Consider the following 25,251-nt stretch of genomic DNA (forward strand, 5'->3'; position numbering starts at 1 on the left):
GATTCGGACGGATGAGTCGATTCCAGTCGACTATAAAAGAGAAAAGATAGGATGGAGAGAAAAGGAGAGTCCATGTAGTTAGGAAGGCATGATGAGAGCGACGTTGTGAAATGATGGTGGTGGTGGTGGTGGTGGTGGTGGTGGTGGTGTTTTGGAGTTAGAGGAGGCGCGGTGAGTTCTGCCAAGTTTATTGGAACAAGCATAAGCTTAACAGCCTTGCAGAATACAGCCGGAATATTGCAGCAGATCAAAGATTTTCAGACTTAATTGTGTTACTTGCCCTATTTCTCATGCAGAAGAAGCTTTATGTCTGTCATAGCAGACATCATCTCAGCAGTATATTTACTAGACTATTGACCGACAAAAATGCTTTATTGAAAGTATGTACATGAGGAATTGAACTATTGATATGCAATTAGTTTTTATAAACATGTATTTAACACTGGAGCCCACACGCTATGTCAGCTCCATGTCGAAAATATTATTCAAAAACGACGGATCACTGCATGTGGGATCAATATACGCCGACAAAAGCCCCTGGGAAAACATGTCCTGCCCGTCTGTATTTGTCGGAGGCATTGCAGGAAGATTCCCACCAACGTTGAGCAATTCAGGACCTTCGACAGAAGATCGTCCACTGACAGGACCGTTCTTCAAAGTAGCAGACGAATTGCTACTGCCATGACTCTGAAACCATCGCAAAGGTCCAGACGAGGCAGCAAATGTCTCTGCCGCCGCTTGTCGGACATGCTGATATGCATGTTGTGCGATAGACCAGTTCCGCTTGAGTACTTTTAGACACCCGAGGACGAGAACGACGCGGTTGCGATGATGCTCTGAACATTCGGGCGAATGGATTCGACTAGTGGCTAGCTGAACTAGACCACACAGGGCGAGGCTGCAGATGATAAACGGGCTATATCTCTGAACGTTGGGACGCATGGAAAGTAGGTTAGACAGCTGCTTTGACGCTTCTGTAGCCTTAATATCGTGCACATGGCGGGTAAACGATGGCGGCAAGCGAGCAGGAGTGATCGGACACGTAACAGTTTCCGCGTCTGGTACAGCTGGTCGAATATTACTCCGAGGAAGGTGCAAAAGCATCGCAGCGTATTGAATGATGGTGTGCGCTTGGAAGAGCATCTCGTCGACAACGCCATATGTATCCACAATATCGACCTTGTTTGGCGGAAGGTGGTTTGTCCAGCTGACAAGTGCATTCTCCACTGCTTGCAGGTGATCTCGATGTGTTTCGCCCAGACTGTTGAGAACGAGTACTCGCGCTAGAATATACGCAGCATCAATGCGATAGCTGTACGACGAATAACGGGACTCAGTAGTATCACCGTCATCGTCTAAGAACATGCGTCGGCTAAAATCAGAAAACGAGGGTGCCGGGGGGATGGTACTGCTGTTTGCATATATTGATTCCTCGCAAGGAAGTCCAACATCGTGGGCGATGCTACCACACCGCAAGGTGATCTTCCTCTGAAAAGAAGCCATGTATATTTCCATAATTGTAAGTTCCCACCATGTCCGCCGTAGGCTCTCTGCTTCGAGTTCCTGGCCGTCACAATACATCGTCGCAAATTCTTTGCGGTGCATTCCAAGCTCCAATGCGCCATCGACTGCTCGTGAGAACCATTCTTGGGCCTCTGTATTCTCTCCACGGGCGTATAGGATTATCGAATAGAGTAGGAGGGCCTTCACCATCGATGGCGATCTCGTGTCATTGGAGCTTAATCGAACAGCCGTGGATTCCCGCAACGATTCACTAGATATTAACAACGAATAATGACTTCCGATAAACCGGACCACCTGCCGCACGCATTCCGGGTACCCACGCCTTTCATATTCATTTGCTGGAACCAGGATAGGATGTGCTGAATGGAAGTTCTCATAGTATTGACGGACGAGTCGTGTGTCAGGATCCAGGTCATTTTGGGCACTTGCCCCCGGTAAAGGACTTTGACCATGTGCTCTGGAAGTAATGGAAGCATTGTCTTTGGTAATATTGCCCATACTCGAAAAAGGGGAGTTGATGATATCCCCCCCCAACGGCCCAGAGTCCCCGGGGCGCGATATCTCGGGGACTAATGTGCTGGACTCAGGCCGGCGACCATCGCGGGCTTTTCGATTTCGACCACGACGCGAAGGGAGATATTTGCAACTAATACCGGTGTCTAAGCAGCGGGAGCAGGAGGGCGTTTTGGCATCGCATTTGACATGGTGTTGGCGGCATTCTATGCACGCTAGTGGCGATGGGCGGGCCATTGTAATCGAACCTTTTCCTTTCTCCGCGGTTCTTTATCCTTGGTAATTAGGGATCTTGAAAAGAAAAGTCTTTTATTCTCGTTTTGAATATTAGAATGTATTGATTCCAAAGGACATTATCCGTTTGTAAAGGTCGCCGTTTAATCTGAAGGATTCAGGTTGAACGGCGATCTCGGGGATCTCAACCCTAGCAGGCATGTCATGTGATGTCATATGGCAGCTGGCTATTATCGGGCATCATTAGAGACAGCGCCACCGACTCATGCAGTATGGTGATAGGAAAACAATAGGCTGTAAAGTACAAAGCTTTTGGTAGCCAAGTCTAAACCAACGTCGGAGACGTCCTCTTATTTTTGAAGACCGGTGGAGATACTACTGTGATACATGTCATTGCAGATCATGATAACCCTAACAAATTTGATTCAAGAACAGCATATCAATCTACGCATCCTTGAAGCTCCGCTCTGCTGCAAGTAGATATAGAAAAGCCATACCGTCAAGAAGCAGCCCATATATAGCAATGTGGGATCCACCGCCAGACTGCTCCTCGCGCGACCGAGATGATGAGATAGCGCCGGTCAGAGAGAACATCGCAACTGAGAGAAGGTTTCTGATAGCAGATGTTCCTCTCTTAGAACAAGGTCGTCCTTGTTTGCTTCTGAGCCATGCGAGGTTATTTACGTCGTCGCAGCGATGTAACTCTTGGTAGAGGGCGTTACGTGCCACCTCATGGGCTCTGGCACATCCCTATATATCTGGAACTTCTGCGAGGTTTGATAAGAGCAGGCGTCTGACGAATTACTGGTATTCCGGACTTATTGTGTGAATATAGCTTTAGCGTCAAATAGCATTTTCCGAGAAACAGTCGCAAAATTCCGATACCATTGTCTGCCCATCGTCAGGCAGCAAGGGGGGTTGTTCCCCATCATTCAGAAAGAGAGACTTGTCCAGATATACTATCGATCTGCAGTATAAAGCAGACCTGAATCGCAATCTAAAGCAGTGATTGCTCTGTATAATAGTCGCGCTTTTTATGAAGTCACGATGACAAGCAGATGTTGAGTGCTTCATTAAATACCTGGATACATATAGCGATAGCAATTCCCGTAACAAGACCCATCAGCTCATTTTCTCCACCCATCTGTACTTCCCAAAGCTTGCGGTCAAATCGCTGCTCGAACAAGGCTTGCATGTCACCAGCGTACATGACTGTCTTTCCGTCGACCTCTGAGGGCTGGTTATCGTTTGTGAAGCGTATATGACAGTCGTGAACTTTGTACGCGCTTGTCTCGTAGTATGCGAGCTTCTGGGCATGTGCTTCATCCTGAACCTGGTACGCATATCCACCAAACGACTTGGTCTTGCTCTCCCTTGATTAAGGCGAAATAATCACCCCATTTGCCCAGAGCGTATCCCATGAGCTGAGCCTTGCGGAGCACAGATTCTTTTGGCAGGCCAATAATCCATTTCAGAGTTGAATGGACTGTCAGTGTGCTGTAGAAGAAGTAGTAGGCCGGGTATTCTGATGGAGAAGCCGGCGCCTTGGCAGGCTCTTGGTCTAGTCTATCTCCAAGTGCCCTTTTGATATCGCCTGCATAAGCGGACTATTACCGACGTCATTTTCCCAACGTCTTGAATCTGGATCTGTACCCCAGCGTAGCAAAAGCTTAACTATGCCGTACCGGCCATTATCCGCCGCTCTCCCTAATGGTGTCAGGTAGTAATTCCAGTTTCTTGATTTATAGCTTTCGCCCATTGCCTCTGGCGGACAACCATTATCAAGTAGCTTTCCCACGACATCTTCCCATCTACATATAGCAGCTACCGCTAGCAGTTGGCGTGGTCTAACGTATTCTCAGATTGGATATCCTCTCCAAATCTGTTAATGCCAGGCGTTCAGCCACCGCATAATGCTTCTTTCCAGCGGCCAGGCTGAGTGAACATAGTAGGATGTCTACCTCGGTATCAACTTCAGACCATATATAGAAGGCCATTCTCAGCGGCATGACAGATTGGATAATCCCTAGTCCCTTTTTCTAACAAGTTCGGATCGACTCCCTTATTAAGGAAGTACTGTGCCGCGCTCATATTTCCACTAGCGGCGGCTGCGGATAATGCATACGGGCCAATATACTGCATCTGCTCAATGTCAAATGCTTTTGTAAGGAGCTTGATGCTATCCAAATCGCCTTCAGACTTCACAGCTAGCCGCAATGGTACTGGATAATGTTCGCTCTTGGGATTGTACTTGTAGACAGGAGCTCCATGTGCCACTAGCAGCTGGACAATAGATCTGTGTCTATTGTTTGCTGCGGAGACTAGAGGCCTTCGTATATAGTCCCAACAATATTCATTACTGAAATCTACCTCCTTAAGAAATAGACGTACAATAGCATCGTGGCCTTCTATTGCGGCCACTTGCATTGGAGTTCTGATAGTGGAGGTGTTTAGGAATGGCGAAGCACCTGCTTTGAGCGCCTTCTGCGCTGTTCTCTCATAACCATGTTGCGCTGCCCATTCCGGAACAGTCATTTGAATGCTTGGTATCATTTTGCTTCTACAGGGCGTGGCTAAACAGGAGGTACGTACTTGCTTGTCTGAGAGAAGAAATTTAATTCGCGTTCGTGCTGCAGGGATGAGACGATGAGCCCCAAGAGCTCATTTGGGAGGTTTAATAAGTGCATAATTCTAAAGCGCGGTGAAAAAAAGAGATTGCAAAAAAAAAAAAAAAAAAGGGGGGGGGGCTCACTGGAAATACTTCGCTATGACTATGACATACATGACCATATCTTCCTACGATATCTAGTTGACAAATACAAAATTGACAATCACTCATCTAAGCACTGCCAAAATACTGCGTGCCAAGCTGGTATCTTTAATGGGTGAATAAACAAAAGCCGAAACCCCAAAATCCATCACTACCACAGCTAGATTACAGTCACGATGCAGAATGAAGATCTACCTAAACCGGTGGCGTCCAGTTCATCTCCGTGATGCTTGAGCGGCCCTTACGATGCTTGGCCCTACCTGCCTTCAGTATTCCAGAAAGTTTGGATATCGACTTTTTATGGGCTTCCGAAGCTAAATGGGACTTGGTCATTGCATCTGCGGAGCCAATATTGCGGGAAAGATTTGCAATTTGTCCAGAGCGATTTTGGCTTCCTTGTCATTGAAACCAGCGGCCGCCATAGACGCAGTCAGGTATTGGGCGGGTCGACGATAGAAGGGGACTTCCTCGACATCAAATATCCGGAAGACCTTTGCATCGATTATCATTCGTAGAAATTTTCTGGTCATATCAGTACCGGTGCCGTCATGGGAATCCCATTGCTCGAAGGGTGACAGCTTATATAGTTTCGAGGCCTTCGTATAATGGCATGCTAGACCATTCAGGACCAGCCAAGAAATGAGTATTGTGCGCAGCTCTGGCCTGCTGTGCCACATCCATCTTGCCTTTCATATAGATCCAGATTCGATCCATCACGAACTTCTATTCATGATGATCTGCACTGCCCTTTTGGGATTGCACGTTCCTCGACGTGAGGTATTTCATATTCTGCTTGCTGCCAATTTCTCTGTGGGCGCTTTCTTACCCCGCTGTCGTATCGGGATAGTCACCATCAACAACATCCGGGTGACTATCGTCGACAAAGCTATCCACAATATCTTCCTGTCCCGCTTTGGGTGCGGATCTGACGTTAGAATCTTTTTGGGCCGATCGTAATTCTGTCTGCGATTGTGGATTCGATATCCCGTTCTTCTCCAGAATTTTTCTTCGCTCGCTTTATCAGAAAAAATCGGAAATTGAAGCTCCCTGGATAACCGATCGGGCAAGCAAGCGATCTGGGCCATTCGATACATTTCCGGGAGGAGCAGTGTTCTGCAGTATCTCCTCTGCAGATGATCTGACCACCATTTTCAGACATCTGAATGTCGCGATGTCTTTTTTCTTTCTCGATATCTGCTTGTAGTAACCTTTTCTCTTTGCATGTTGGAAGAGTATGTGCGTATCGTAATGCTCGTGCCCTTGGTTTCCCAGATTTCCTGGACTATTTTCTGCACCAGCGACACTGGCAAGCCCGACAGTTCTGCTCCATGATGGACTATAGCCTCAGGGGTCATCCTTGGCCCAGTGGTCGATTTGGATATAGTCGGGGTTTGGCGGTAGATGGCAGTGAGATGGACCTTTCAGGCCGTATAATCAAGTTGTCAGAGCTTCTTTTTTTTTTTTTTTTGACTAGGCAGCGCTGGGAAATAATTGGTGTAGTAGGCGTTATTTGCATGTAGCTTTGCATTCGTTTGCTGCCCTACCGTCAGAACTCTACTTCTCACATTGCGATTCTGGTTAAAATTGTAAAGATTTCCTTTATACTACCATACCCTTCACTACTGAATTCTAATCGATGTCATCTCAGAGTCTCGATCGAATTGTACAAAAAAGCTCATCCAGCCCGCCTGATCGAACGCCAATTTCTCATTCGGTATGATGTGCTTCATGAACCCTCCATGCGAGACAACGACAATATCCGGCCGTCCACTATCCAACGCCACAAACTCCTTCTTGAGGAATCTCTGAAAACTTCGTCCCCTTTCAACCAGCGCTTCTCGATCTGGCGCGTACAGTTCTTCTTTGGCAGGAAACACTGGGTCGAAAGCTAGTTCATCCCACGGAAGATGCGGAAATTCGGATTGCAGAATAGCCTGGTCAGAGCCGGTGTCGCACAGGCGAGCTGAATGAGCTTGGATATCGGGTGATAACAAGAGTCTTGCGCCATCAGGCTGTCCGCTTCCTGCTGTCTCGGGATAATATTTTCCGTCGAGTGTTTGCTGGAAGCCGATGAGAGTTGTTTGCAGTGTCCGTTTCAGTGGCGAAGTGATGACAAGACCGACATTATCATTGAAAGGAAATATCTGTGAGAGTCTTTCAGATTGCTGGACGCCTTTTGGCGTCAGAGGAGGGTCCAGGATTGAAATATCATGCTTAGGGTTATGGATGCCCTCGGCATGTCGGACAACGTGGAGACGGAAAGCCATTTTGGGCCGAAACTGGTACTTCTCCGGAGATTATTTCGCCGCATATTAATGACAAGCTGACGAATTCTAGGCCTCTTTATATCAACAATAGAGCACTAGTAAACACCCAGGGCTGAGAGGTACCACTCTTATCTCCGACGCTCTGCACCCAATCAAAGTATACAAGCCCGCTAACACCGAGACTAGCCCCTTTTGGCACGCCACGTCGAATAGCTTCATACAACGACTTTGAAGCCCTGAGAATATCTCCTGTCTATCCTGTCGGACATTAGCAAAGTATGTATAGCCATACGTAAGGCCATACGCAATCCACTCTCTGACCAGAGCTATATATCGCTCTTCATGTCCCCTGTATGAATAACAGGCATTCGTTCTGATATCCTACGCGATACTCTCGTTCAGATGAGGCATATTTTCTCTGCTTTACTTGGACTGGCAGCTCTCGGAGCTGCTAGTGCTACTCTTCATGCTGCTGCCCATCAATCTCCCGTAATCAACACCACCTATGGCGATGTCCGAGGTGCTCCATCTTCTTTCCGTGGGGGAAGCACGGCAACTGTCTACAAAGGCATTCCTTTTGCTGCTCCACCAACGGGATCCAACCGCTGGAAAGCCCCAAAGAAGCCAAGGTCATGGAGTGGCGTGCTCAATGCCACTGAATTTGGTCCTCAATGCGCCCAAACCATCAGCGACGCAGGCATTTTCTCCAGCGGCAAGAATATCACGAGCGAGGACTGTTTGTACTTAAACGTCTGGACGCCAACGTACAACGATACTTCGGAAATTACGACCAAGAATCTTCCCGTGTTCCTCTGGATCTACGGTGGCCGCTTCACAGGCGGTTCCGGAGACGTTATCACCTATGACGGAACGGGTCTAGCGTCAAAGGATATCATCGTCGTGACTATCAATTACCGTCTCGGTCCCTTTGGCTTCTTCGCACATCCAGAGCTTTCCGCTGAGTCTGGACGCAACACCTCCGGGAACTACGGTATCTTGGACCAGCAAGCAGCGCTTCGATGGGTTCATGAGAATATCCGGAACTTCGGTGGAAACCCCGATCAGGTTACTGTTGGTGGTCAGTCAGCTGGCTCTGCAAGTGCTTTGGATGCTATGTGGAGTCCTCTAGTCAAGGGCCTTGCTCATGGCGTCATTGCGGAAAGTGGTGCTCGTGGACCACATGACCCTGTCACGGGCAGCGCAGCGACTAGTTATCGGAGCAAGGAAGCGGCAGAGTCTCATGGAGTGAGGTTCCTCGAGGAACTGAATGTCTCTTCCATCGCGCAGTTGCGGAACGTCTCTATGGAAACTCTGCTCGAGTACGATTCGCTGAGTGACACGATCTTCGAAAACACCCAGTTTGAAAACCTGACATCCGCATTCATGGAACCTCCCATGTGGCGTCCCAACCTCGACGGCTATGTTTTCCCGCACACCTATGGTGAAGCCCTTCGTCTGAATGGCCATTCTGATATCCCAATTCTCACAGGCAACAATAAGGATGAATCCGGTGCCAGTCCCGACACGAGCTACAACGTTTCGACATACCACACGCTTTATCAGGAACTCTTCGGTGATTTCGCAGACGAGTTCTTCCAGCTTTATCCCGCGAACAACAGCACCCAAGCCAGCGAGAACAGTAACGAGTTCTTCCGCGACCTCAGCAGAGTCGGAACCTGGCGCTGGGCAGTCGACTGGGCGGCTGGCGGTGCAAAGAGCAACGTCTATACGTACTATTTCACTCGCGCGCCTGCTGAGAACCGCGATAAAGGGGCATACCATGGCTCTGAGATTTGGTACACGTTCAACAACATCCCGTACTCTGATTACTCGAACGTCACTTGGTATGACTATGACTTTGTTGTTGAGGGTCGGATGTCTGAGTACTGGGCCAACTTTATCCGCAAGGGTGACCCCAATGGTGATGGGCTGCCCAGGTTTGTCAAGACGACAAACCAAACGAAGGAGACGATGTGGTTGGGCAACTCTTGGGGAGCTGGTCCTCTTTCTATTCAGGATAAGCGTATTGACTTTATTGAGCGTTGGTATGCTACTTTGAAGGAATGGTGAGAGTCTTACTCTGGTCAAATCAAACACGCTACTGGATTTTGAGGCTCATAGAAAGTCGATATCTCATAGCGATGGTTACGGAGGACCCCCGTAGATAGAAAAATGTCAATAGAGCCCACTTTGGGTCATGTGACCAACTATCCGCGCCCCTGTTCAAAAGTCGCTAATCTTCAAATAAAAGAAACAACTCAATCCCCCAGTATGCTGTTATTGGACTTGCCAACTGAGCTTTTGTGGCTCATTGGCTCCTTTTTGGAGCGCAAAAGCGATCTGAATTTCCTCTCTCAGGCAAACCGACACCTACACCTACTGTTCAACCGCGTTGTCTATGACCTAGACGTCAAAAACTCTTGGAGCTGTGCTCTAGAATGGGCCGCGCGAAATGGTTGTGAGGCAACTGCACGAAAAGCAATTGATGCAGGCGCCTCTCTAGACAGCGAGGAATACTATGAAAGTAAGCCACTGACGCTGGCTGTGGAAAATGGCGATGATGCCTTCGTGCGTCTGCTCCTTGAGAAGGGCGCGAATCCCAACGACGACTCATACTGGAATTGGGGCCTCAACCCTCTTACCGACGCATCAATGCGCGGGTACGAATCTATTGTCAGGCTTCTGTTGGAACATGGAGCTTCCCAATATCGTCCTGATAGTGCTCCCATGACCTTTCCCGCATTGCAGATTTACAACTTGCCATTGCCGAGCGCAGCAGGAGAAGGACATCTCGAGATTGTTAAACTCCTTACAGGAGCCGACCATGAAAAGCGATTTCGAGATCTTATTGGTCCAATTGCACTTACCCAAGCTGCTGCTGGTGGACATATAAGTGTTGCGCAACATCTAATTGAGGAGGGTGTTGATCCGAATTTGCACGAGTGGCAAGGTGAAGATGATCCCATTTCCTGGGCTTCTCGACAGGGTCGGCTGGAGATGGTCAAGTTTTTACTTGACAAAAAGGCCGAGGTTTTGCCAAAAGAGCAAGACAATCTCCTATATCCGATGACCTTGGCCGCTAGCAGAGGCCATTATGCGGTGGCCGAACTCCTCGTATCAACATACGTTGAGAGAATTACTCAATCTGGGAGTATCGAAGAACGAGGCACGCTATTAGCAGTGGCTGTTATCTGTGGATGGGAAGTTACCGTGCAAAGACTACTTGAGCATGGTTGTCCACCAGATACATTGTCTTTAGGATACAATCGAATGAACTGGGATGCCAGCCTGACACCGCTGGCGAGGGCTGTTGAGAACAATGACTATGAAATGATTCAGATATTGCTTCACCACGGCGCAAATCCGAATGGACAAGGGTGCTCTGAACTCTATGATAGTCCCCTTTTCCTGGCAATAACAAATGGCTATCCGGACATCGTGCAATGCCTCCTCGACCATGGGGCATATCTGAGCTGCCCGGAGGGCCATACATGCGATCATGAAGCGATGGTCCTGTTGGGAGCAATCCCATTCAAGACCATATTCCCGCTCCTCCTTGACCGAGGCGCGAATCCAGAGGCGATAACAGAAGATCACGAATACCCTCTTGCACAGGCACTCCGATCTGGCCATATTGCCAGGGTGCAATTGCTGCTAGATAAGGGAGTCCCGTTACAAACGCCTCCTGAGTTGAAGTACGCCCCAAGCGTGCTGGCTTGTGCAGTGGACGGAGGACAGGCTATGGTGGAATTCGTTCTAGCCCAAGGATTTGTTCCCCAACCTGAGGAAACAGAGCGCGCCTTATATGTAGCTGCCCGACATGGAAACCCGGCTCTATTGGAATTGTTTCTGGACCAGGCGACAGACCAAGGCTGGTGTCCAAACGCAAGCGTTATGATGGAAGCCGCCTTAGAACACAATATAGATGATGCAAAAGCCATGATTGATTTATTACTCGACCGCGGTGTTCACATTGACACACGGGATCGAGATAATACGACTCTCTTATTCAAGGCCGCCGAGCTCTGCCATCATAAAATGGTTCCTTTCTTGTTGGAGCGGGGCGCGGATCCTATATCAAGAAACGGCTCTGGAAGCATTTGTCCATTGGTGGCTTCCGCAGCCAACGTGACAAACACTTCACTCTCGGTAACAACTTGTCTGCTGGAATTTATTGAAGAGCGGGGTATTCCGTTGCAGGACTGGGAAGACCAGCTGAAGGTGATAGAGGAGGCAACATATGAACCCTGGAAGGATCAAGTTACACGACTTCTGCAGCGTTTGTACTGGAGAAATGTATATCCTCCTCCGTCAAATATGCCATCGGATTCAGCAAAAGGGTTGAAACGAAGACGAAACAACAGCAGCGCTGGCGGCAGAGAAGTGAGAGGACGGCAAGATGCCTGACATGTTATTCAGTCAACGAAGGCCGGCCTAGTCATGGAAAGACTATGTACATACTTCTGTCTCGTTTAATAATAATCATCTATACATTATTGTCTGGTAACAACGTCATCCCAGCGGTTATTTGATGTCGGGTTCTGAACGGGAAGGTCAGGTGACTCATGTTCACTAAATGGTTGTCTAGCATTTTCATCTTCTGTTCCTTTCTTACCATAAAGAAGACCCGACTCACCGCCATGCATTTCTTCGACTTGTCAACTGAGCTCTTAGCATTCATCATCTCCTTCGTCGAGCATGAATATGACTTGAATGCCTTTTCCCAGGCAAACAAACACCTATATCAGCTGTTCAATTGCGCTGTTTATACCCTTAGTGTCAACCGCAAATCCTCATGTAGCCCTGCATTAGAATGGACAGCACAGCACGGTAATGATGCCACTGCGCGGAACGCACTTGAAGCAGGCAGCTCACCATATCCCAAGTATAATGAAAGCTGTTACAGTCCCATGGCACTGGCTGCGATAAATGCTAATGAAGACCTCGTGCGCCTATTCCTTGAGAAAGTGGACCCTAAAACTGAATCCTACTGGGAACGGACGGAGGAGCTCGTGCTTCTAGCCGCAGAGCGAAGACATAAGTCGATTGTCCGGATGCTGTTGAGATATGGAGCTGCCGTTTACATTCCTATGTCGGGTCAATCGATACACCGTTGAGATTACATAGTGGTGAAGTGTGGAGATATGGATACCGTCAAACTACTTATGGAAGCCCATGACGATGAGCGATTCAGGAACGATGTTGGCCCGATTGCGTTACTAATAGCCGCTGCTAGCAGGCATGCAAGCGCGGTACTATACCTCCTCGATAGAGGGCTCGACCTTGAAGACCGTTACATTGGTGAGGCTGCTGAGAATGGCCATTTGAAGATACTCAGAATCTTTATTAGCAAAGGTTTTCAGTTTGATCGTACACGATTCGATAGCCTGCTACGTCCGCTCATCCTGGCTGCTTGCAACAAACATTATGCAGTGGCTGAGCTCCTGACATCAGTAGGCTCAGGGATTGTTTTTCAGTCCGGAAATATACCTGCACTGTCTATGCTGCTTGGGATAGCTGCTTTCTGTGGATGAGAGGATACTATGCGAAAGGACCCAGATAATACCGGCCGGGACTATGGCATAGATGGCTGGAATCCCGACCTGACGCCATTGAGAAGGGCCGCTCAAAATGGCCACTATAGTGTAGTTGAGAAGTTACTCGACTATGGAGCTATGGCGTCAATGGGTTACATCGGTAATGCACCTTTTTTGTGCGCGATATCAAGCGGGAATTTACAAATAGTGCAGGCCATGCTTGGCCATTATGCATATCTCGATTGCCCCTGTTGCCAGTCCGAATTTGATGCGTTGGTCTTGAAAAAAGCGATCCCATTCGAGTCCATCTTCCGGTTATTGCTCAATCATGCAAATCCACGGGAGACAACAGATTTCCTCCTTACAGAGGTACTGGAATCTGGAAATATTACAGTTGTTCGGCTCCTACAGGATAAATGGTTCGGCTAAAAAGCCCTGGCATCAGGTCCCGGCCATATATACTAGCTTCTGCAGTGAAGGGTAGCAAGGCTATGGTAGAGTTCGTCTTCAATCATGGGTTCTTCTCTGAAACTAGAGACGAGGAAAAGACACAACAGGAAGCTCTGTGCGCAATGCTCGCAGTTCTCGATAATGAAGACACGGCATTGTTAAAGCTTTTTATAAACATTGATATGTTGGTGACGGATGTTTTCTTCTAACAAAATGCAGATGCACTGCTGGAAAATTCAATATGGGCAAGGAATATCGAGGCCGCAAAGGTTATGATCGATACATCACTGGCTAGCGATGTTGACATAAACACACTTGATGAAGAGAACCAGACGTCCCTACTCAAGGCGATCCTGGCACACGAACATGATCTTGTCCCCTTTCTACTGGAACGAGGCGCAGATCCTATCTTGAGGAACCTGAACAATGTGTCCCCATTGATAATCTCCGCAGTCTCTGACTCAGTTACAACGGTCAAGCATCTGTTGGAAGCCATTGATAAAGGGGGTACCCAATTTGAATGCTGGCGAGACCAGTGGTCTCAGGCAGAAGAGGCAGCATCACGCTATGTATGGGAGCGAAAAACGAAAATCGCCCTGCGGAATTACTACTGGAAATAGTATACCCTCTTCCCTGTGTGGTTGAAGGCTTCCTTCTGTTATATCTTCAATTATCAATTAAATATCATGATATTAACTGCAGCGTATTAAGGTCCAAGAGAAACAGACTAACACTTTGGGTCTTTGTACCTTATAGTATACGCTTCGAAGCATTCGTCACGTTTCCAAGTTTAAAGTTACATTTCTCGTGCTCTTAGGTAGGTGGAATCCTTCCTATCTACACCTTGCTACCATGGAAGGAAGTAATGATATGGTTTCCTTCTTACTTGAGCGGGGCGCGAATCCTCTTTCAGAATTTGAGACAGCACTCTGCGTTATGCAACCACTGCATCTTGCTGTCGAGTGGGGTCATTTTACAAAAACAAAGTATCTGCTGGAGGCTATTGAAAAACGAGGTATCCCTTTGCAAGACTGGCGATATCTAACAAACCAGGAAACGGTCAAAAAGTGGGAACCTAAAATCGAACGGCTTCTCGAGTATTTCTACTGGAAAGGAAGATATACTGCTCCAAACTTGAAGATAAAGGTGTTGGGAAGAAGACAAAACAGCAGCGGGAACATGGCAGGAACCTCGAGATATAATCTTCGGGCAAAAAATTCGGCGAATTGACGCTCTGTCTTCTGAATGTGTCTGGACAGCTACCAATTCATGTGGCCTGTGACATGTCTTTATATCTATTCAATGGCAACGCTACGCTATGTACATAATTAATTCCACGATTCCGGGACCCTGACCGGCATCGATAGAAACACTCTCCGATCCGCATGTAGCGGCAACCTCCCTCCCCGGATATTCACCTGCAACGCCTGATGCAGAAGCCGGGGCTCATTCAGCCCCGAATCTCTTTCTTGCCGCCATCGCACAAAGTCCTCTTTGGGTGTACCGCCCTTAACATGCTTGTTCCCTTCTCGTTGTTCCTTGACAGTCACATACGGCATCGGATCTCGACTCTGGTAGTCACCAGATGATGGAGGATAATCATGTCCAGTATACAGCTTGTACTCGTCTGGTAGTGAGAGAAGTTTCTGCATAGAGCTGTATAAAGCATGTGCATCGCCAGCGGGGAAATCACAGCGTGCACTGCCTACGTCGGGGTTAAACATCGAGTCGCCTGTGAAGACATTCCTCCCAATTAAGTATCCGCTATGGTCGGGTGTATGCCCGGGTAAATGGAGGACTTGCCCTGCTATGTCTCCGATTCGAAATGTTTCATCGTCTTGGGAGAGATGATCGAATGCATTATCGAGCTCATCTTTCGGAACCCCATACCGTCGCGCAAAAGTATTTTGTACCTGTCGAATGCGATATCCGGTGCATATTGGCACGTGTGCGTGGTTCTCCACCTTCAATCTTTGTTTAATGTAGTATGCTGCAGTAAGGTGGTCTGCGTGTGCGTGTGTCTCGAGGAGGCGAGTGATGGTATAATTGTGCGAAGTGGCAAAGTCCAACAATGCATCGGCTGAGGTGGTGCTGATGCTCATCTGAGCCTGATCATAGTCCAGCACGGGATCGATGATGGCTGCTTGGAGGGTTCGAGGACAGGCTACTATATATTGCCATGTCGACGTCTGCTTTTCAAAGATTGGATGGATAATTGGTTCCATTATCGATAATGCGAAGATCATTGGAATTTCTAAATAATGCAGAAATGTCCGTTCGGACATATTTGGGGTATTTATGAAATGTCACCGGGTCTCGGGATTCATTGGATAGGGGAATGTGATATCAGATCGGGGACTAAATACAGTCCAGAGTTGGCATATGCTTAATTCCGGAGCTTCAATTCGTGGTTCAGCGGTCGATCACGATCCCCGAGTACAGGTCGCCGAAAATTACCATAGTACCAAGTCCGTTGCTTATCGTGAACGGTGGAATTTGTTCGCCGTCCATTGTTTGTTTTGGTTGCATACCGCAGAGCCCTAATCGGCGATTCAGATAATAATGCATGCAGCAGGGCTGGAACAACAATTAAACCCTCCCTGCATTCGGCTAATTGCTTGTATATAGCAATGACTCAGTTCTCGACCGAAGGGATTAATTAGTACCTGAGACAATGAAGTATTAGAGGAAGATTACTTTCTTCAGAAGGATTCGTCTCAAGAATTCTCAGGAATGTGATTATGATCCCACGCGATTCTGCTGAAAGACCCCATGGATTCGAATACACAGGACTGGGATAATGGAACGTCCAACAGACCCATATGTAAACATGACAGTGGATGGCGCAATATTATTCGGAACTTCACTCCTGGGTTATTCTTTCACCACGTGCCTCCTTGGCTTCAATGTGCTGACCGGTCGATAGGTGGTTTTCCGTCAATATGGGCACGGGAATTGTCTCGATTCTGCTCAATACACTCCCCTATAATGGGGAATGGCTCTATTGGATTTCTGTAGTAGTCTTCGCACTCAACGTGCTGATTTTTGTGATATTCCTCTGTTTATCAATCCTGAGATATGCCTTCTATCCCGAGATCTTCCCGGTGACGGTCACCCATCCAACCCAGTCGCTAACTCTGGGCTCATTCCCAATGGGATTGGCAACTATCATTAACATGATTTGCTTCGTCTGTGTCCCGTCTTGGGGACCATGGGCGAGTTACCTTGCCTGGGGCTTGTGGATGGCGACCGTTGTCTTCTCCGTCGCGACGTGTTTTGCCTTGATGTTCATCATGTACGTTCTAAAACCGGCTTTATAGCAGGAATAATGCTGATATGAGCAGGACGACTAGTGAAGGGGAGGTTCTGTTATCCTCCGCAAGTGCAGCATGGTTGCTTCCAATTGTCGCGTGCGTTGTCACATCGGCATCCGGCTCGGTTGTTGCTGAGGTTCTCCCGAATCCGCAGTATGCCCTTGGGACCATTGTCGCAAGCTACGTGGTATGGGGCATTGGCGTTCCGATGGCATTGATGATGACGGTGATTTATCTATTACGGTTGATGTTGTATAAGCTGCCGCCCAAAGCAGCTATTGCCAGCACGTTCTTGCCAATAGGGCCTCTCGGGCAGGGGGGTTATGGGTAAGTGCAGATCGTCTGAGTCGTCTGTACCAAGCCACTACTAGGGCCGCTGACAATGAGATAGGATCCAGAGACTCGGACAAGCAGCAAAGATGGCCTTCCCCCAAACTGGGACACTGCAGCCAGGAACGGGCGACGTTTTGTATGACATTGGGTTTCTCGTTGGGCTGATATTCTGGGGCTTCGGGCTCGTATGGCTTTTCTTCGCAATAGCAACTGTCTTCCGAGTGCGCAGGTTCTCCTTTAACCTGGGCTGGTGGTCATTTGTTTTTCCTCTCGGCGTCTATGCGACCTGTACGAATCAGCTGGGTCAGGACATGCCTTCGCGGTTTTTCAAGGTTCTGGGAACGGTATTTCCACTTACCTACTTTCTATTAGTCTGCTCTAACCGGAAATAGATTCTCTCTTTAAGTGTCGTTATATCGTGGATCGTGGTCTCGTACTTCACTGTCAGAGGTGTCTACAAGCAAAACTTGTTTGTGGATCCCTGTCTGACGGCTTTGCATGATAAACAGCAAAGGAAGCTGGAGCATCAACATCGGGAGAGGCATAGTTATCCTTGAATGAAGTCTGTACAATAATGCATAATAATATATAATAATATCAAATCTACACGTGACTTTGATGCCAAGACTGATAGCTGAATCAAGAGCGGACTCCATAGTGACGTTGGATTAGACCTGTCGAATGCTTTAGACATCAGGACACGCTGGGAACAAGCAAAATCTGTACAGAACAACTCTAATATTAAGATTATTATATCTGTCATACTCGTAACTCACTTTCTACTCTGTCCTCGTGTATTGTATATTCCTCGTGCTCTCTATCGATCTCGGGCGGATCGACCGCTCTTTGCTGTTATCGTTGTTATGCCTAGAGTCCAGACCCCCGCATCCCCATACACACAAAGAAATCGTCGTATATAGCACAATTACCGGAGTCACGATATACGTAGTAGAGGGAGTAAAAGAGTCAGAGTTTTAAAAAAAATACATTGAACCATAGCATATATCAGTGTGCAATGCTGTATATATTCCCATAGAATCCCATCGAACAGCTGTTGGAGCCCAATCTCTCAGGCATCATCCAATCCCCCCGTCGCGACAACTCGATTCATCGCTTCACCATTTGTCGGTCTGTCAGCGTCCTGTTTCTCTTCGTTTCTTTTTCTTTTCTCACTGTCTTCTCTTCTTTTTATCTTTTTATTTATATATATATTTCGAGATTCCTCCCACTGCCCGACTCTGCATCTCTGATCGGAGATACGATGTGATCGTTCCTGGCCCGCAACCTGTCCCTTTGGCGTCTGTACTTCACCCCTCCTGGGCCACCCTTCTTCGTCTTGCTAAAGCTCAACCCTCTTCTCCTTTATATATCTATTCATTTTTTTAAGGGGATTATTCGCCAATATAATGAGCTCTAAGCTCTGATTGTCACTCATCCCCCTGTCAACTTACTGCCTGTGCCCCCCAGATCAAGACTACTCCACTACCGCTTGGTGTCTCCTCCCCCTCATTCCCTTGCTGCTGGCTGTATCAGCGCTCGTCAGCCTCGCTCCCCACTCCTCCCCTAAGATTCGTCCGACGTCGTTGATCATCAACCTCACTCGAACATTCGTTTTACAATTCTCAGCATGGTGGCAGAAGACGTCCTTGATAGCTGCCTGCGTCTCCTTCAGGATGCCGCTCTTGATGAAGAGGAGCAGGCGGAGAAGGTGGAGGACTTTCTACGCGAGAAGACATCTTTAACAGGATCTTCATTGGAGAATGCGGTGCTTGACATCCTCTGGCGCCATCGAAATCGTTCCGTGCCAGATTCCTCTCCTCCTCCGCGACACACCATCATCCGCCGATCATCGCCTGCGCCATGGCAGATGGCTCGTTCATCCACTCCCTTATCACCCGCATCCAACCTGGGAACGAGCCCCGGCAGTACATCCTGGTTACACAGCTCCCGCGGGACTTTCTCTCGAGCTCCTCTCTCCGCGACCGTCTCGCCATTTTCCTCCCCGCGTCCGTCCCCCAGACTTGCTTTGGCTCAACCGATTCCCCATTCCCCGAACTTGAACGCATACGAATTCTCTGATCAAACTCAAGCGTCGGATTACTTCTACGGTGACCTTGGTAATGACAGCAACGTGGATTGGCTGGTGGCCGATGATGCCAATAGTACTACTTCCTCCATTGGAGGGCTCAGTGCGTCTGGTTCTCTCAGTGCCACAGCTCCCGAATTTGTACCTGATATGAGCCCTCACGATATTCTCCGGACGGTGCTTGGCGACAAGAGATCAAATGAGGAGATCGAGACGGCGTTGGAAGCAAATAGCTATGACCTGGGTGCGACAATTGCCTCACTCACCCAGAATGACGGGGAATCATTGTCGAATCAGTCAGATGATGGTCGGATTGTGGTGGGGAAATCTATGGCGATAGAACAGCCCCAATTAGTTACCTCTACGGCGCAGAACCGGAGTCCCGTGGTCTGCAAATATTGGCTTTCGACTGGACAATGCCTTCGTGCTGATTGCCGGTTTAGTCATGATTTAACCTCCCATGTTTGCAAGTGAGTATAACCTTTCGTGGATATGCACAAAATACAGCTCCTTTCTAATGTATCAAACTCTCCAGATACTGGGTGATGGGCAATTGCCTGGCCGGGGATGGATGTCCATTTTCGCATGACCCTTCAGCCCTCATTTCCAACATCAGTGTGCAAGACGACAACCAGCAACTCAACGCCGGCTCATCATTTCCCGTTGACAATGCTGCAGACGCGTTCCCTCCCCTGCAGTCACCCGCCCTGGGCGATCCATGGGCGAATCAGTACACGAGCAAATATCCAGCTCATCTTTCGGGAATGGGAGGCAGTAGAGCCGGTTCGCACCTACAAGTCCATGGCGGCAGACGCAACGGAAGCACGGGCAATGTTTCACGCCCTCACTCGCGCCCAACCAGTCGACAACAGCATCGCGAGCTGAATCCGACTGCTCCGTCAGTTGATGATCCCGATGCATTTCCGACTCTTGGTACAGTGACTGCAAAGAACGCAGGGAAGAAGCATGGGAAACGAAATGCACGAGAATACCAGTCTGGCAAGGAAAACCACCCGACTTCCCTCGCAGATGTTGTACGTATGACCCCATCTCCCGCTCCTGGGAAGGGGAAGCCCTCGTCGAGAAACGGTCGGGATGGATTCAAGAGCCGCGAAAACACCGCAGCTGCTCAGTCTATTCCGGCCCCGCAGAATATCCCGTGGCTGGAGACTGGTTCGCGAGCAAACCAGCAATATATCAAGTATCGTACTGAGGCTATTCGTCATGGCACAGTGAGGAACAAGTTTCTGCAGAGGTATGTTTCTCCCCATGTCAATTACTCGAGATAGACACGCTAATAAATGCAGTGCGGCGCAAGCCTGGAATCGAAACGATGCTAGGGCTGCAAAAGCTCTGTCACTTCGGGGTCAAGCAGAGAACGAAGCCATGCGGAAGTGTCATCGTGAGGCAGCACGGCAATTATATGAAGAACGCAACAAACATCTGCTCACGATGGGGCTTGATGACTCTACCGAGGAACTCTACGTCGACCTGCATGGCCTTCACCCAGAGGAGGCTATCGAATACCTAGAGAAAATTCTGCTCAAGCATGCCCGTGAAGGCCGCCGTGTTCTCTATGCCATTACAGGCACCGGTCACCATTCAAAAAATGGAAAGGACAAGATTGGGAAGGCCGTCAAGACATGGCTCAACGAGTGGCGGTATCTGTTTCGCGAGTTTAGCGTCCCCGGTGAACGGGGTGGGTACGTTGGTGGTATTCTGGGCATTGATCCCACCAGCTACGACCGGTCACTTGCAAAGAGCCTTGAAGAAGAAATAAAAGACGACGACAACCGGAATCAACCCACTATATCTATGGGCAAGATTCAGCTTCTTAGACGCGAAGACTTGGAACCGCAGAGCAACTGAGAACTTCGCAACTGCATTCGCATGTTGCTATCGCTTATTTCACGACGATCTACGACTTTCCGACATAGCACTTTTTTGGCTGACCCCTTTGGTACTGTCAAGGGATATTGGTTTAGAGCGGTTTGCTGATAGATGATATTTTGTGAGCTTAGCCCATCAATTTCGTAGATATGGGAAAGGACTTCTTGATTTTCACACTTTTCTCCCCTCGCTCATTATTTCTAGCTTAAATTTCTTTAGCGCCTATCTTATTTTCTTCTTACTGATGCTCTGCAGTCTTGACTGACGTTGTAGAGTTGTATATAGCGAAGATGCATATATATATACGCACATGTGAATAGAATAGCTTGCTATAGAGATGCCTTTTGCTGCTGTTGACATAGTTATAGCAATTACAGACATAGCAGCAACCTGAAAGATTTACTCCGGCTCCTGGTGCTGCCATTTCTCACGCAACTCATGGACATTAAACCCACAAACCTCAGCCTTTTTCACAATTGCCCTTGCCTTCTCAGCCACCGGGACATCAATCATCTTCCCATCCAACGTCCAGGCACCCCAACCAGCAGCAGCAGCCTTCTCATCCGCAATCTTCACACGCACAGCCCACTCGACCTCACTATCCTCAGGTCCAAAGATCCGCTCCACGGTCTCCACCTGCGATGGGTGGATACATTGCTTCCCATTGAATCCCAAATGCTTCCCGCCGCGACATTCTTCCTCCAATGCAGCAGGCGGCCGTCCATCACCAGTTGTAGATTTGTACGCAGTGCAGACCAAATCAATCGTAGAGGGGAGGTTCGCAGCGCGCGCAGCGGTTGCGATCATCGACCGCGCGAAGAGGAATTCAGTGAGCGCCGGTGTACGAGTCAGGCTGAGATCGAGCGCGAAATCCTCTGCGGCGAAGATCAGACCCTGGAGGAGCGGGGAGGCAGAGCAGATCTGGGTGAGATTTGTTAGAGATTTGGCGGATTCGACAAGGGCGAGGAGGGAAATTGTTGGGCGTTGTTGGTGTTGTTGGTGTTCTTGTTGTTCTTGTTGCGAGAGGATATGCGAAATGACATCCGTGACGAAGGTGAGGTCTGAGGCTGAGTTGACTTTGGGGAGGACGATGGTGGAGAGGTTGGGGGATTGGAGCTGTTCATGTTTAGCCACTTTACATAAACCTTTTTGAAGTGAAAATCGATTATACTCACCACCTCAGTCAAATCCCCCAATGCTAACCCACTATCAACTGAATTGATACGAACCGCCCGCTCACGAATTCCATCCGGCGCCGGTTGATCGAGAGCCCTCCGCACCAGCCCGCGAGCCTCGACCTTCTTGTGCGGAGTGACGCTGTCTTCGAGATCATAGGCAACGCAGTCAGCTGATAACGTGCGCGATTTGTCAATGAAGCGCTGGGAGGATCCGGGGACTGCGTCGCGATGGTTAGTTTGTGTTTGCGTTTGTTCGGAGCTTGGAGAAATGCGGAGGGAGCTTGACGTACTGTAGAGGAGGGAGCGGCGGAGGGCGTTTCTGGTTGCCATTGTGATTTGTGACCTGGTTGACTTGGACAAGTTTGTGAGCTTTTCAGGGTATCAAGTTGAATCTCGAACTGTGCGGTATAAGAGTATGCGACAGGAGGGGAGGGAAGATGGAGATGTCTCCATCCTCGGCTGCGGCATCTTGGACGGATAACTGTTTAGATGGCGCAATATGGGTGCTCAACCGCGACGCTTATATCGCTGAATTCAGTTGCTCAATTACATTTCTTGCTCGCTTCTCAGAAGACCTGACAACACTATACCTCTTGCAATTTTCCACTTGTATTGTCTGGCTGGTATGACATATTGAAACGGCTATATAGTCATTCTGCCGCCTGTCACCGCCAGTGCGGCGACCCAGCCAATATCCGAAATGTACTGCTTTGCGTCTGATGTGCAATCCTAACTGCCTGTAGGGGGCAAACTTCTCACATCAAACAGATACCCGCGAGCACGTAGAAAAGAACCGCATTCTGACAGGGAATTACGCGTCACAGCAAGGGCTAACGTTAGTTAAATAACGCCTTTTGTTGCCTCAGGCACTTAATGGTATGACATCTTGGAACGGACTATTCTGCCCCCTGTCACCGCCCGTCCGCGCGTAGAGACACGCAGGCCTCCTTGCCGTCCCGCCAAAGATCACGATCACTGACTGGCTTACTGGAATTCGAGATCGAGAGCCGGTCTTCTCAGAGAGTGCGCGCGCAGACTGTTCAGCTCGCTCTCTTATTCGATATAAGTTCTGATTGCCCGCACCACCATGGAGCAAGTACAACCGCAACAAGGCGACCTTAACTGGCGCCTCAGCGCTCATCCGATTACTCTCATATGCTTTTTGGCGTTTCGCATCGGGGCGCTTCTGATGTATTTATTCGGAGTGCTTTTTATCAAGGACTTGTACGTGCATATCTCGTGGTTTCATGGGGCATGGGAAATTCCCCGTGTGGAGGCAAGCTAGTACTAACTGCGAAACAGTATCCTCGTCTTCATCTTCACGCTCCTCCTCCTCTCCGCCGATTTCTACTACCTCAAAAACATCGCCGGTCGTCGCCTAGTCGGACTCCGTTGGTGGAACGAAGTAAACGTCTCGACCGGTGATTCGCACATGGTCTTCGAATCGTCCGACCCCAACACCCGCACCATTGCTGCCACGGATAAGCGGTTCTTCTGGCTCAGTCTGTATGTGGCGCCTACCCTATGGGTAGGATTGGCAATTCTGGCGATTATCAAGTTGAGCAGTGTCATTTGGCTCAGTCTAGTGGGTAAGTTGGTTGCAGTCCGGACGCTCTATACGCGGTGCTGACATGTTATAGCGATTGCTCTGGTTTTGACGATTACAAACACCGTTGCGTTCTCCCGTTGCGATCGGTTCAGCCAGGCTTCGACGTATGCTACTAGCGCTTTTGGAGGATCGATTGTGAATAATTTGGCCGGGGGTCTGCTGGGCAGACTCTTCAAATAAACGGTCTTTCTTTTCGCTTTTCCACTGTGGTATGGTGGATTGTGGTCATTCTTTACGGCTTCGACGTGTTGCGTTGCGGATGTACTAGTGCTGATGCATGGGCTGGATGGATAGGCTGTATCTTACTATACTAGCAGGGAGTTTTGTATGAAAATGAATGCACTGGATGTATTCAACTGGTTGCCACAGAATATATATTGTTAAATGTGAGTTGTTTCTCTTCAGACATGGGGGCTTCTCTACGTGCAATGATAATACAACAACATTCACAACCGATTCAAGGCTGTTAGATTGCAAATGGTGAAATTCAAATACTATATTATTGAAATTATTCCATGACCAATGCATACCTTGAAAAAGCAAACAGTCCCGTCCTGTCGGTTTTGAGTCTACGAAATTTCTCTCTCTCTCTCTCTCTCTGTCTGTCCGCCTTCTTTTCCATTTCCTACACTCCATCAATTCCATCTCTTTACAAGCTTTTGATCTTCCTTGGCGTGAATTGGTCATTGCAATCTCAAGTTTTCACTTTTTGCCGATCTCCTCGTGGCTTCTCGAGGAACTCGAGGTTAACTGAATTGAAAGGTAACCTATACGCCTATACCGCGTGTTTTCTCATGTAATCCCTCCATCCAGGTCATACGTCGAACTACAACATCATGTCGATCGAACGAAGAAGACGCCTTTCCAGCAGTAGTCGATGGACAGAGGAAGAAAGGAACAAGCTCTGGCGTCTCCGTCAGCAGAATCTGGAGATGAGTTGAGAGGACTTCAGTGACGTGAGTCGTTCGTCCATTGTCGTCCTGTCTCTGTCTGCTGACTACCAAGCTCTTCTTTCCGTTTTGTACTAAGGCGGCTCTCGCGAGGGCTTATTTGGTAGGTTTACTGAACTACGTCTATGGTGATGATGGCTTAATGACTCTTCTAAAGGATATGAAAGTACAACGCAACTCGAACGAAATTTCTCAAAATAACAAATGCAAGAGCCCCGCTTGAGAGATGACGGTGAAAAAGTCAAAAACACTGCTGAGTTCTTTTGTTGTTTCCGATGATGAAGTCGGAGTCTGTTTCATTATCAGAAGAGAGCAATCTTGGAGACAGCGATACCGAAGATTCTGACGCAGGAGATATTCCATACGACGATGGTTTGCCTAGGCAGATAGTAAGTTGGCCCTTTTGCTGCTGTAGCTGGGCCTACGGCTAATGTTGGTTGGCACCCTAGCTCTATAAACCACCACCCTCGAATACCTCAAACCGTAACTCCAGCACTCTCTCGGTCGTGAAGGCTCCCTGACTCACTGCAAAAAGAACAGTTACCAGTCGTCTTTCAGCAGCAAAGGCGACAGACCCCACGATGAGACCCATCAAA

The 25,251-nt window shown here is 48.5% G+C and overlaps 10 protein-coding genes across 10 annotated transcripts; 5 read left to right on the forward strand and 5 right to left on the reverse strand.

The window, feature by feature from the left end:
• Nucleotides 1-456: 456 nt before the first annotated feature.
• On the reverse strand, nt 457-2,274 carry ACHE_10346A (Zn(II)2Cys6 transcription factor; the record flags this gene model as incomplete). Its single annotated transcript, XM_043278253.1, has 2 exons — nt 457-1,355; nt 1,410-2,274. 2 exons carry the CDS (start codon nt 2,272-2,274, stop codon nt 457-459), a joined length of 1,764 nt encoding a protein of 587 aa, XP_043131466.1.
• A 3,096-nt stretch (nt 2,275-5,370) lies between these two features.
• Nucleotides 5,371-5,550, reverse strand: ACHE_10347A (uncharacterized protein; the record flags this gene model as incomplete). Its single annotated transcript, XM_043278264.1, has 1 exon — nt 5,371-5,550. One exon carries the CDS (start codon nt 5,548-5,550, stop codon nt 5,371-5,373), a length of 180 nt encoding a protein of 59 aa, XP_043131467.1.
• A 1,110-nt stretch (nt 5,551-6,660) lies between these two features.
• Nucleotides 6,661-7,308, reverse strand: ACHE_10348A (phosphoglycerate mutase family protein; the record flags this gene model as incomplete). The annotated part of the gene is made up of 1 exon (XM_043278275.1): nt 6,661-7,308. The coding sequence occupies one exon, from the start codon at nt 7,306-7,308 to the stop codon at nt 6,661-6,663; it is 648 nt and encodes a 215-aa protein (XP_043131468.1).
• A 402-nt stretch (nt 7,309-7,710) lies between these two features.
• On the forward strand, nt 7,711-9,378 carry ACHE_10349S (carboxylesterase/lipase family protein; the record flags this gene model as incomplete). Its single annotated transcript, XM_043278286.1, has 1 exon — nt 7,711-9,378. One exon carries the CDS (start codon nt 7,711-7,713, stop codon nt 9,376-9,378), a length of 1,668 nt encoding a protein of 555 aa, XP_043131469.1.
• Nucleotides 9,379-9,480: 102 nt separating this feature from the next.
• ACHE_10350S (ankyrin repeat domain-containing protein) lies at nt 9,481-11,715 on the forward strand (the record flags this gene model as incomplete). Its single annotated transcript, XM_043278298.1, has 1 exon — nt 9,481-11,715. One exon carries the CDS (start codon nt 9,481-9,483, stop codon nt 11,713-11,715), a length of 2,235 nt encoding a protein of 744 aa, XP_043131470.1.
• Nucleotides 11,716-14,623: 2,908 nt separating this feature from the next.
• On the reverse strand, nt 14,624-15,520 carry ACHE_10351A (MBL fold metallo-hydrolase; the record flags this gene model as incomplete). Its single annotated transcript, XM_043278309.1, has 1 exon — nt 14,624-15,520. One exon carries the CDS (start codon nt 15,518-15,520, stop codon nt 14,624-14,626), a length of 897 nt encoding a protein of 298 aa, XP_043131471.1.
• A 717-nt stretch (nt 15,521-16,237) lies between these two features.
• Nucleotides 16,238-17,499, forward strand: ACHE_10352S (TDT family transporter; the record flags this gene model as incomplete). The annotated part of the gene is made up of 4 exons (XM_043278320.1): nt 16,238-16,590; nt 16,640-16,936; nt 17,001-17,286; nt 17,335-17,499. The coding sequence occupies 4 exons, from the start codon at nt 16,238-16,240 to the stop codon at nt 17,497-17,499; spliced, it is 1,101 nt and encodes a 366-aa protein (XP_043131472.1).
• Nucleotides 17,500-18,569: 1,070 nt separating this feature from the next.
• On the forward strand, nt 18,570-20,897 carry ACHE_10353S (CCCH zinc finger and SMR domain protein; the record flags this gene model as incomplete). Its single annotated transcript, XM_043278331.1, has 3 exons — nt 18,570-19,498; nt 19,564-20,283; nt 20,336-20,897. The coding sequence occupies 3 exons, from the start codon at nt 18,570-18,572 to the stop codon at nt 20,895-20,897; spliced, it is 2,211 nt and encodes a 736-aa protein (XP_043131473.1).
• A 420-nt stretch (nt 20,898-21,317) lies between these two features.
• ACHE_10354A (HpcH/HpaI aldolase/citrate lyase family protein) lies at nt 21,318-22,426 on the reverse strand (the record flags this gene model as incomplete). Its single annotated transcript, XM_043278342.1, has 3 exons — nt 21,318-22,034; nt 22,094-22,314; nt 22,387-22,426. The coding sequence occupies 3 exons, from the start codon at nt 22,424-22,426 to the stop codon at nt 21,318-21,320; spliced, it is 978 nt and encodes a 325-aa protein (XP_043131474.1).
• Nucleotides 22,427-23,183: 757 nt separating this feature from the next.
• TVP23 (DUF846 domain-containing protein) lies at nt 23,184-23,885 on the forward strand (the record flags this gene model as incomplete). Its single annotated transcript, XM_043278353.1, has 3 exons — nt 23,184-23,320; nt 23,399-23,685; nt 23,737-23,885. The coding sequence occupies 3 exons, from the start codon at nt 23,184-23,186 to the stop codon at nt 23,883-23,885; spliced, it is 573 nt and encodes a 190-aa protein (XP_043131475.1).
• Nucleotides 23,886-25,251: the final 1,366 nt, after the last annotated feature.

This window comes from Aspergillus chevalieri, chromosome 1, assembly GCF_016861735.1.
Source record: "Aspergillus chevalieri M1 DNA, chromosome 1, nearly complete sequence".
In the NCBI taxonomy this organism is placed as follows: domain Eukaryota; kingdom Fungi; phylum Ascomycota; class Eurotiomycetes; order Eurotiales; family Aspergillaceae; genus Aspergillus; species Aspergillus chevalieri.